This window comes from Octopus bimaculoides, chromosome 1 (assembly GCF_001194135.2).
Source record: "Octopus bimaculoides isolate UCB-OBI-ISO-001 chromosome 1, ASM119413v2, whole genome shotgun sequence".
NCBI classification, from domain to species: Eukaryota; Metazoa; Mollusca; class Cephalopoda; order Octopoda; family Octopodidae; genus Octopus; species Octopus bimaculoides.
Window position 1 is genome coordinate 105,025,718 of NC_068981.1, and position 13,075 is coordinate 105,038,792.

The following is a 13,075-nucleotide window of genomic DNA, read 5'->3' on the forward strand; positions in this document are numbered from 1 at the left end:
ACACACACACACACACACACACACACACACACACACACACACATATATATATATACCATTTGTTCACAGTTGATAATTCACTCCGTTTCTACTACTCCGAGCTTGTCGTCTTTGTATATCCTTTCAAGGGACATTTCTTTGGTGCTGGAACAAACACACAAGAGCGAGGTAATCACAGTAACAACGAAACGATAAAGCTCGGAACCAAAAATAAAACTTTGTTACATGTAACGAATATGTTTACACCCGTTTGTACATCCATACTATGCAATCAGTGTATACATATGCGAAATTCTCAATAGTAACAGAGAATAATCTTATAATTTTGGTTACAGCAGTGGATTTGAACTCATGGCCCACGGAGAAGCAGTCTTGTGTCTAACGCACTCACCCATATCACTTCACACAAACACGTACATAATACATACATACATACATACATACATACATACATACATACATACATACATACATACATACATACTTACATACATACATACATACATACATACATACATACATACATACATACAGTGTATATACACACATATGTGATCTACATGTAACAAAGATTGCTGTCGTTTGTTTGAAGTCAATTCTGTTCATGTAGATCTATGATGAAAAGCTTAACTCGTGAAACGTACTTTTTTCTTGTTTCGGTGTAGGAAGGAGGGTTACATTATATGCAGGACTACATTATCCAGTGTGTCCATTCTTTTTTAACGACGGTAAATAGTGGTTTGAATGAGGTTTGGCTACCATTTCAAGGGGGCCATGTTGAGCAAAGATGGAGAAACACTTTAAGTATTAAGAACTATTTTCAACTGTGGGGAAACACATCTGCACTTAAAAGAATAATCAATCTTTCATTTTACATATTCATAGATATCTAACATAAAGTTACTGTGCTGATCTGAATGTTGAAACTTTTTTTTTTGTAATACAGGGATTTAAAAGAACTTAAACGTGGTTTCATATTGAAATGCGAGTGAATTTCACTCGTGAGTGACAGGTTACATGCCTGTAATGTAGAAGCTTCACCATTCAGCTGGGGAGTGTTGTTCACAGTTGTGACAGACGGCATCTAGATAAAACTAACGAGTGTCTCATTGAATTTCAGTGCTGAGCTCAAAACTTGCTTAAGATAATCCTTTTCATCAGAGTTGATAGAGATTCTTGATCAGAACTGATATGATCTCGATCATGTTTTATAGAACCAGTTGATCTAGGCAGGAAGAGCCCCTTAATCTAAACTAAGAGCGACCAGATAAAGAAGCTAATGATGCATCTTTATCCGCGCTGAATGAAAATCCTTGATATGGACTGATAGAGTCTCTTTATTTGGACTAATAACACCTCTTCATCCGAGCTGATAGAGCCTCTTAAACCAGAGCGTCTTCATCTGGGTTGTTCAGACACACACATAATCCCACTTGACATAGCTGCTTGGTCAGAGTTGACGTGGAGTTAAACATCATAAAAATCAATTATTCAGTGGTCGCTCTGTGACATCGTTATCATCAGGTTCCCCATACGGTGTTTAAAAATTTCTTAGAAACAGTGTAACAGGCTAAAATCTCAATGCATTATTGTGGAGAATGTGTTAGTAGCAAAACCTGATATATGCGAGTGTTTATGTACGTATATTTGTTATGCATATTTGTGTGTACGTATATATATATATATATATATATATATATATATATATATATATATATATATACAGACAACAAACACACACATGCACACGCACGCACGCACGCACATACATACACAAATACGCGCATATGCAAACACCCGAACAGAAATATATGTACACGCATGCTTAACATTTTACTTCATGTTATCTCCTTTTTTCATATAAAAATAAATAAACAAATAAATAAAGAGATAAAGGTATCATGGTATTTCGTTAGGGCCTATATTTCCCGCCTTTAAGGTTATTTCATGCCAGCATACACTTAGAGAAATTAAATCTAAATCACACGTTTCCGTTAACAATTTTGCCTGAAGAAAGCTAAGCACTATAACGATTTTCGATTCGAACATCATGAAATAGAATGCTAAAGTAGAGATACGTTGAAAAATAGCTGTTTATCTATAAGATTGTTAAGTAATCAAACTCGTTATCAATCTATGCTGCTGAATACTATAATAACAATGGAAATAACCGAATAGCGTCCAATATTCAGAAGTAGGACTACGTGTTAAAACGTTTTCTAACTGTTTCATTTATCTGATTGGTGTTAATATTAATGACGAAGTAACTCTGGCTAACGTGTGAGTACAATGGCGTATGCTTCTGGTCTCACTCCATATACCTGTTGCTAATTAAACCTTTGAAAAACAGGTGTGAACGTCACACGTTTTTCCTTTCATTCTTATAAGATATATGAAAGTGTGTGGTGTTCAAGTTGTTCGTGTCTTAACTGATTCCTTTATCGCTTTCATGTCACCAAGATGAACACTATACTAATACGAGCGTGAGAGAATCCATGTGGTCGATAGACCTTGTAGAAATATCAGTAGAATCTCTTCTAATGACACCTAATTGTCTGGAAAAAGAAAACATTACATTAGATAATATAGTTTCACATACCTCTAAAAAGACAGGATGCTCATGATTAGGATGCCTTTTATCACAGATTGTTTCTATCAGTATTAACCTAGGACTTAACAGCAACAGCAACATAACCAAAACAAAAATATCCTAGAATATATTTAATTACTGTTGTCGCTGTCAAAATGGCTGCAATTCATCTAGTCTAGAAGTGTTGCTATCGCTACAGCAGCTGTTGTTGTTGCTTGTTGTTGCTTGTTGTTGCTTGTTGTTGTTGCTGCTGTTGTTGTTGTTGTTGTTGTTACTGCTGCTGGTGCTGCTATTCAGCTCTAATTTAACAAACATATAACAAACTATATCATTCAACGTGTCTTTTTTTTTATGACGTTATAGGTTCGATTTGAGGAAATTTGATTGCTATTACTAGCCGATCAAGCAATCATGATCAGGCTCCTCCGTTAACTTGATGGGAGCGGTATGAGGGCATCTATTTCTAAAGGAGCTTAGAGTTTATTGTTCTCTGAAATTGTTTTTGTTATTATTATTTATAGTGTGAATACTAACATTTAGAACGTGCAGGGGCGTAGAGCTCGGTGTATGAGGGATGAGGTGTCAAGCGAAGGAGGGAAATGACTCGGATAATGTTTGGGTATTACGTAGCTTTTCTACAGGAACTGACCTTGTACTTAAAAGAAATCTCTATGATTATGTAGTCCTTAGAATGGATAGTCAAGAACAAATTGAGACAACAGTGACTTTCTAAGCAGGTAAATGCGGTTTTCTAAAAGAAATACAATATTCGAAGGGGGAAATAATTTTGCTGAAATATACTTCTGTTGATTTAATTTCATTTAAAGCCTCTTTTTCACCAATTGTGAATCTTAGAAACGTATGATTATATTGCTTTATACAGGTTTGTAATTATTTGCTTAAAGCAATTAAAATTGCGTCTAAAACAGAGATTCGAAGAACTGTGTTTATTCCAAAACTACTGTTTTACATTTTGTTAAAGCTTTTATAACAAATTATAGTTAATGAAATAAAAGGTTTAGCAGTATAAATATTTTCTTTTGAAAGGCAGCCTCGTCAGGTGGTAATTAATTTCAATGTAACTTCCCAACATAAAAAGAACCCTTACTTTTTACAAAAACAAAATGGAGCCGATGTGGTTGCTTTATACAATTCAAATTCGTAACGTATAGTAATGTCATAATTGCCAATATATATATATATATATATATATATATCAGTCCGCTGTACTCCCTCGTGTCATAATAAAAAAAGGATTTCATTCCTTTTTGAAAAATATCATTATTGAGCTTAAGTGAGAGCCTGAGAGGGCCTCGCATAGTCGATTAAACAACTTGGAATAACTGCAAAATCTCTGAGACCACACTCAACCGCTTTAAAAGCAAATAACACATTAAATAATGTACACTTTGTCTGAAATAGTATGCTCCATGTTTGATAATAGTCAGGATGGTCGTGGCTGGACTGCCTTTGATCTATTGGATAGGGCCACCACGGGGTTGAAAACATCACATCAGTGTCATAATAAGTTACAATTACCTGACTGCAATCTGTCAATTCACAGAAGACTAATTAAACAAGATACTTTCGTATATAAACTTTACTTCATTTGTAATTCACTGAAAGAGAAGCTGAGGTATCGACGATGAGAATTTAGTTATTCGAGCAAGTGACTTACTATACGTTACTGTAACGTATAACACTGCATACCTTTAATTCTCGGGCCGTATCTGCGTGACACAATATGACAAGGTTTAATTACAAGCACAGAGAGAGTGAGAAAAGGGAGAGAGAATGGGAGAGAGAGAGGGGGAGAAGTATAGATCTTTGTTCTGGCACTTCATTAATTCCAAAAGATATTTGGCAATGGTAATCTTAGCGAAATCTGAACTCAGAACATAGAGAACCAACAGCAATACTGTTCTAGACAGACTTTTTACCCAACCATCTAATGATTCTACCATATGCCTTCCTCACTAAAACAATAAAGTTTCGAATAACAGATAAGCTGAATGATAGACGATAAATACTAAAAGAAAATATAAAATGTGTAAATTTCTTAGTGACGTTGGTAAGAAGACTGAAAATATCAATTTAAAAACACATTTTTACATTCATAAATTAAACAGATATAGAGAGAGAAGACATACGAAAGAATAAAACGTGGCAGTAACATATGCCACTCACTTTCTATCGTCTTTTTTATGTTTCCTCATTTACACAATATCTCTCCTTTCCCTAGATTTCTTCTTGTAAACAATAACTGTGTTTAAACATGAAACTTAGAAAGAAATGTTTTTCTTCTTTCAATTTACTACACATACAGACATACTAGACGGCATCTAAAGAAAAACCACTCGACAATTTGGCATAAATTCGGTCACTAGCACAGTCCAATTTCTGGCACACAAAAGCGTTGTCTCCCCCCACACTTCTTTTTTTTGTACTGCTACGAAACTTGCCTCTACTCCTCAGAACTGGCTAGCCTCGTATCATTTCTGCTCAAGTACTCCTTGCTCAGTCGTCTCTACTCGCCCCGTCGCCCATACCGTGTCCATTCCAGTCGACACAGAATGGGCGACATATCCGCCCCCTAAGCACTACACACAGTTCTTCTTCCTCAGAAGGTAAACCTTCTAGCATTTTCTTCCAGCCCTGTAAACTTACAACTGTTCAAGAGCAACATTAATCGTCTCAGATTCATCTGTCTCTGCAAATCCAAGAAGATGGTTGTTTTGATAAAAGCAAATATCCCTCAAGAGATATTTACTCTTACTCAGTAATGATTTTTATGGCATTACAAATAAAGCTTTCATATTTTCTAACAGCTGCTGATTTGAAGATGATATGCTCAACTCGTAATGCAGTAACCTTTTATCAAGGCAACTCCACCTTTAACCTATAGTGCATGTCAATTTTTACCCTACTTTTCTGAACTACTAAGAACTCAAGCCAATAGGGAGCTTCTACGTGGTCACACATCCTACTAGAAGTTGCAGCCAAATTTCCTTCAAATTACACCATACTGTCTTAAAAGGAAAGGACACGTTAGATAAAAACAGTCTCGGGTATATATTGTCTGGTAAAAGACAAAATGTTCACAATTCAAAACACCTTTCATCGTAATCTATCCAATCTGGATCTAAACTGCAACTACAACATTCAAAACAAACTGAGAATAACTGCGAAATAAAATGTTCTCCTAATGCGCAAGTATAAATTTCGGTTGATAAACGAAAACATTTTGTCTATGCTGCCAGTGGAAACCTGCTCCTAGTAACCATGTAATCCACTACAGCATGCCCATGGTGAAGTGGTCGGTGACTAAATCAGCTCCTACAGAGCTTGCTCAATAACGAGTAAGTATGGGCATCCATCAGGATTTTAAAAAGTAAAACTAGCAAAGGTTCATGAGATCCTGAAAGAGTCACTGTCACCCATATCCAGGGGCAAAGACAGGCTTCACCTAGATCATTTCGTTCTTAAAAAGACTTCAATGGAAGTTATAGTAAAATTAAATTTTATACTACACCTATCGGAGCCGAGGTTAATAAAGAAAGCCCACGACCGAGAATGAATGGAAACGATTGGTAACAAAAATAGCAATTTAGATGTCCTCATGGCAGAAATGCTATGGAATTGACAAAGTATGCAGATGGAGACCTGTTCTGTTGATTAAATAAAACTTTTCTCTCTCTCTCTCTCTCACTCTCTCTCTCTCTCTCTCTCTCTCTCTCTCTCTCTCTCTCTCTCTCTCTCTCTCTCTCTTTGACCCCTTTCAGTCATAAATGACTAAGGCTGCAAAGGGTTGTTGGGCTAGATATGACCGGTTTAAATGTTGAATGATTTATTGTACAGCTAGCATCCGTAAACAACAGAAATATAACAACATAATAGAGTTGTGTCCAAATACTTTGTGGATGTGGACACAGCAGGGATACTCCAATGTATCCTTGCTTTCATCATTGGTCTCTATCCATGGATAAGGATAAATCGCAAGAGAAGATTGATCAGTACTGAAAGCTCAACATTTATCATGGGCCACCCCTGCCGAAGACAACGAATACATCACGACATGAATAATTAGTGCAAATCTAATAGTTGACTCCTATAGTTTATAAATTTACGTATTCACATAAATTCATTATTTGGGCTTCGGGAAATCATTCTTGTTTAAATATTTTGCTTTACTACTTGGACATATTTTGACTGGCGTAAAAATCAATATTTACAAATGAGAAACCACAGAAATGGCAGAAACTATGCTGAAGTAATTACTTTTCCCTATTTTGAATCGTCTCTCCTCTATTCTTTTACAGTGAACTTCCTTCTTGTATAAAATTACTTTTTAGCAAGTATTGATATAAGTTTTGACTTATTTACTATGTTCGATAAATAACGGTTCTCGCAATGAAACATCGAATTTGGTAGAAATAAACAAGTATCAGATTACATGTCTTACACAGTATTTTATGTTCGGACTTTACTGAAGTCAATTTTGCTTTCGTCCCTCTATAAATATATCTTATTATACAAAGGTATTTGTGGGGTAAACCGTTAAACACACCGGACAAAATTATTAGTGGCATTTCGTCCGTCTTTACGTTTTGAGTTCAAATTCCGTCAACGCCGGCTTTGCCTTTCATCCTTTCGGGTACTGGAGTCAATGTAATCGACTAGCACCCTCCCACAAAATACAGGCCTTGTGCCTTTAGTAGAAAGGATTATGTAAATATGTCTTTTAAGGCAGTGAAATGGCAGAACCATTAAGCATGCCAGACAAAATGTTTAGAGGTATTTCATCTGTCTTTACAGTCTGGGTTCAAATTCTGTCGAAGTCGACTTTGTCTTTCATTCTTTTGGGGTCGATAACATAAGTATTAGTCAAGTTCTGGGGTCGATGTAATCGATTAGCCTACTCCCATTAAAAACAGCTGACCATGTGCCAGAATTTGAAACCAATGTATAAATCTTGTGTGTGCGTGTGTGTACTAAGTTCATTTTAATTCACTACACTTTAAATGTCTACAACAAACTTATGGCTTTGTATTCTTTGTTAGGAAAACCCCTACAAAGGGAAAGGTTATAGCTAACTGGATTGACTTTAATGTTTTTACTTGATTTAGAAAAAAAAACATGAAAGACAAACTCAATACTGTCGTGATTTAAACTCGTTGCTGGCACGAGACTTAATACGGCAAAACATTGTGTCCGGTGCCTTACCAACCGAACAGAAAACAGTAAAATATAGAAATCAAATTTATACAAATGTGAAATATATCCTACCCGAAGTTGGATACTCATGCTTCTGCATTAATTCGTTACATTTCATCTTGGCTTTGATTAACAGTTCTATTTGTTGATCCTATCAGTAGAAAGGCATAATAATGTCACAAATCAGAAGAAAATATACTAATTTTATTTCATCATATAAATACATCCATACACACACACACATACATACACACACACATATACACACACACACATTCACACACACGCACACACATACAGAGAGACACACACACACACGCACATGCATACACATGCATACATACACAGAGGCGCGCCGACACGCGCTTATACAAAGGCATGCATAAGTAAACTATATTTATTGGATCACTACGCGTGCTTCTCAGGATTTTTTATGGGTTGGTAAAAATAAAGAAAAGTAGTGTCCGTAATCTTTGCAGGTTCACTATATTGATAAGATGGAAGTGGTTAGTATTGAGCTTTGAACATCTTTTTGTCGATGTCTGTAAAAAAGACATAGAAGTAAAGATTTCCATAGGGTTGTAGCAAAAGCGTTGGACAAAGTGAGGGACTTGGAATGTGAGAGACAGCATAGCTTTGGGTGAGTAGAGGTACCTACATTTGCTTAGAAGGAGCAGAGACAGAAGAAATATAGCATCTGAGAGATAACGGTTATGGTGAATTGGCGAATGAAATATTGAAACATTATTCCTTCTATGAAGTGGAACAACAGTACTTTTCTATCTCATTCTCAAGTATGAATGATGTATAAAAACAGATTCTTAAAAGATCTGGAAATTATATTGGTGGTCACAGGGGCAGCAGCTGCTAATTTTTATGTTTTCATTTCCCAGTATCTGGGGATAGTACACACAGTAGTGTGTTTCGAAACACTGTGATAGATTCTTGTACAGTGAGAAATATTGAAGAGTTCGTAAGGATCAGAGTTAACACTTGAGTGAAGTGACTGAAGGTAATGGGAGGGATTTTGTCTGTTTCTTGTTAGGCTAGAATGAGAGATGAGGTTGCACTTAGCAAATATGCTTACGTGAAGGTAAGAAAAGAAGACTAGAGAAGGGGACTTTAATTGAGTGCAGCGTTTGATGATTAACCAAACGGTCAACATAATGTAGAAGCCTTCCTACCGGAATTTTGGTAGTGAGTTCTCTTAGTTAAGAAATAGCAGTTGGAATGATTCTGAAGCTTTCGTAGAGACCCTCTTAGAAAGGAACCAAATGGAATGTCTGAAAATTAGAAAGCGGGTGAACTTTCAGGCAGTCTGAGTAAAATAGTACACTCTGAGTAAAAAGCTGGGTGGGGGAGGTAATTTTCTCCGGTTGATGTAAAAAGTATTTATTACTTGTATGCTGCCATACTGTTGTTGCAGCTGAGCTAGTGGAAAAAGCATGCTCAAGTGTATGGCTTCGGTTCGCGCGCAAACCCACAAACACACACTACATATATGCACACACATTCGTATACACACACACACACACACACACACAAACTCCTTTTATTTTTCATAAAAGTAAATTAGAGAATACAGTACATGCAGTAGAATTTATTTATTTATACAAAGCTGACTATTCACTCTGTCCTTATTTAATGTTTCCGGCACCATTCGCTCCTTCGAGTGACGTTGAATATAAATGGCGGCCCATACACGTTGGGTTATACATTATCTCCGTTGATCACACAGAATCATGTGGTACTGGTATAAATTACGCTCGGTATATAAATGTCTAGTTACCGGGCGGTAACTTAGATTACACAATAATAAATTTTGTAACCTGCTAGGTTTCATCACAGATGGGAGAGTACTTTAAATGGATCCAACAGAATAATGTTCATATATGAAGTAACACAAAATAGTTTTCAGCTTGGGCATGCTGTAAATGTTTCATAATTTCTGTTTAAAACGTTGCCTAATGTTAAACATTCTACTTCTTTGCTATACATGAGTTGTTCCAGTTTGACTCAACTTTTTTCCACAGCGCTTCATTTTATTGGTGTATTGATGATACTTCTGCTTTTAAACTTTCAGATATATTAAAACACTAATGTGGAGATGATTCTGTCTTTGAATTTGAAGGATTGTATGTGCTGTGTACATCGGATTTTGAAGGTGTTGTTTGCTAACTCTCTATATATATATATATGTGTGTGTGTGTGATTTCGATACTGTTGTTAGCATTTTCCACGGAGTGCATATCATAGTGCATTGCTGAAGTTGCATGTGGATTTCTGGGATGGCGAATGATTTCTGCAGTTTTGTTCTAATAGATTGTGGAGCCTATGGCATGACGACAATATTTTAAATAGTTTTGTATATTATTTCTATTGAAGATTTTGTGGTAACTTTGTATTACAGAATATCTTTTGCTCCTCCGGTAATTATATGCAAGATAAATTTTCTCATTCTAGGTATAATGTCATTTATTTATTTTTTTTTTTAGCATGTCAGTGTGTCTCAAATGGTTTAGCTCAATACAATTTCAAAAATTTAGACATGCCACCTTCGAAAATATCTTATATTTAGATTTATTTTAAGTACATTATGCGTAAGTTATATTACTCAAACGTTTTGAAGAAACTTGTAATGAAAGGTGATAAGTTGCAAGAGTTATTTACTGCTATGCAATACTAAATATAGATTTTGCTCCCATGTAACCATACAGTTAGTGAGCAAATGTAATCTGCAGCAATACAACCTGATCCGATAATACCCGTGAAATAATGTGCAACGCATCGTATTTACTCTGCCATTTATGTTTGCCGTGCGATGGATAAATCATCGCTATTTTGTATTTTTAATTTCGTGCATGCGCATTGTTTGTTTTTGATTTTGTCGACTACACAGTATAGTAAGGTCAATTGGACACCGTCTGTGAGAAAAACAGCACCATGACACAATTCACTCTGCCAGAAATTTGGAAACGACATGCTGTACCGTTTGGCATTCGCACCGGAAGCTGCAATATGAACATTTCAGAGTGCTTGGGAATCAATCTGAGAACAGTGAAATCTAACATGTACCGAGAGTGATAAAAATCAAACATACAGTCACCATCATGGTGTTTGGAGTGATCACTAGTGATGGCGACGTTATGCCTCCATTCATCTTCCCACACGGCCTCAGACACAACACGGAGGTCTACATCAAGTGCCTGGATGGGGTAGTACTTCCCCGGATCAACAGGGTAGCTGCTGGAAGACCCTGTGTCTGGCAACAGGACTCTGCACCATGCCACACAAGCAGGAGAACCCAGTCATGACTGTCAGACAATTTCTGTGACCACATCACCCCTAACATCTGACCACCTAACTCCCCAGAATACAACCCCCCTTGTGTGCGGCGCAGTTGAGCGAGAGACCAACAAAACTTCTTGTAACACCAAGATGAACTGAAGGCAAGGATTATGACAGCATTCACTAACTTAAACCAGGAGACCGTCCAGAAAAGTTGCAGAAGATTCCGAAGTCGTCTGGAGGTCGTGGTTGAAGTCAATGACAATTTTATTGAATAAATTTACTCTTTAGTATTTCAAGATATTCTTATGTAATTATGGTAAATATATCTGTTAAGATGTGATGTCAGTGTTCTTTTCATTTTTGCCTAATTTAGACGACAGTTTATTCACTGCACCCTGTAGGTATGTATGCCATAATTCAGTTTATTTCAAGAATTCTTGCCAATAGAGAAAGAACCGGTTTCTAACTTAGATCCAAGACTCTTTCATTGGAATTTCAGCATCAACAACAGGGTACTTTTGTTTTTATATATGTATGTATGTATGTATGTATGTATGTATGTATGTATGTATGTATGTATGTATGTATGTATGTACAGATTTGTATGCTTTATGTATGTATTCTCATGCATATAGTAGCATATCTAGACATACTCGATATATTTAAATGTCAAACTTCTGGAAAGTTTTACAAATTTTTACAGTTCCATTGATGGATTGGTTCTGTAGTCTTAGAATTACCTATTTCCTTTCTGGTTTTGAGAAGCCTAATTTCACAAGATTGGTATTTAGGCAGTGTGTTACATATCCCAGAGCCCTAATAATTACAGGTATAAACCTGAACGTGTAATCTGGATAGAGTAACTGCAGTTTTCTCAATAGTACATCATAGGTGTTCTCTTTTTCACTGATCTTCAGCTTTATGTTAACATCTGGTGGGCAGCTAATTTCCACAACTGTGCAGTTTCTCTTTATCCCAAATCATTACATCAGGTCTGTTGTGCTTACATTTTACTGGTACATTCCACCAGTATTCTTTTTTATCATGAGTGACTATGGCTTCTAACATATTGTGGGTTCTTATTTGTTTGTCCTCGGGATTATCCTTCCGACGGATTTCATTATAGTGTCCTAGCTATAACATCATGTCTCATCAGTAGATAATACCGTGATGACATTTTCGGACAACTGCTTATGATGTGTGTGATATCTTCAGTGTAAACTCCACAAAGTCTGCATCGGTTGTCACATTTTACGGTTTTTCCTGCATCTCTATCCCTTTTGTGCATCAGGTACTTGGTTGATATTTCCTGTTCCTGGATTGCAAACGCATACCCTTCATATTGGGAGGTAGTAATCCGGCTATTGGTCCATGATAAACTGCTTTGATGATCGATGTTACTATCATAACGGAGCTTTCTACTGACATATCCATGCATAGTCTTCTGCTCGTATAGGCTCATCTTTTCATCTGATGATACATTGCAGAATAGTCGTGCAACTTCTTTGGGCATGTATTCTAGGTTATCAAAGAGTGTTGCTCAAGGAGCTGCCTTCCAAGTCTTATGATGTTACCAGCCTCATGTATGCGAACTTAATCAAGGGATGCACTTCGACACTTGGTGGTTAGAAGATGTTGCCGAAGGGATATGATGCGACATTCAAAGGCAATTTGGATTGATGTTAAGCCTCTGACGCCTTGTTTTCGTTTGTGTGGAAATTATGTGTGTTTGTTAATATTTTTCAGGCTTTCACATCAATGGCTCGGATTTCATCAAGCGTCCAATCAAGCAGCCCAAATGTTGGTATGAGTAGTGGCACTGCAAGCACATTGTGGGCCACTGTTTTATTGAATGCAGAGATTCTGAGGTCCAAATTTTCTTTATCCGGCTGTAATATTCTTTAGTGACACGTGTTTTGTTACAGGTACCATCGTATATATGTATGTATGTATATAGATACATACATACATACATACATA

The 13,075-nt window shown here is 36.5% G+C and overlaps 1 protein-coding gene across 2 annotated transcripts in view; it reads right to left on the reverse strand.

Moving 5' to 3' along the window:
• LOC106871086 (gastric inhibitory polypeptide receptor) overlaps positions 1 to 13,075 on the reverse strand; it is a 115,515-nt gene that overhangs the window by 81,486 nt on the left and 20,954 nt on the right. For both annotated transcript variants that reach the window (XM_014917373.2, XM_014917371.2), the window contains exon 2: positions 7,877 to 7,955. In XM_014917373.2, coding sequence (XP_014772859.1) covers positions 7,877 to 7,955 — 79 coding nt within the window. The remainder of the gene's footprint in view (positions 1 to 7,876; positions 7,956 to 13,075) is intronic.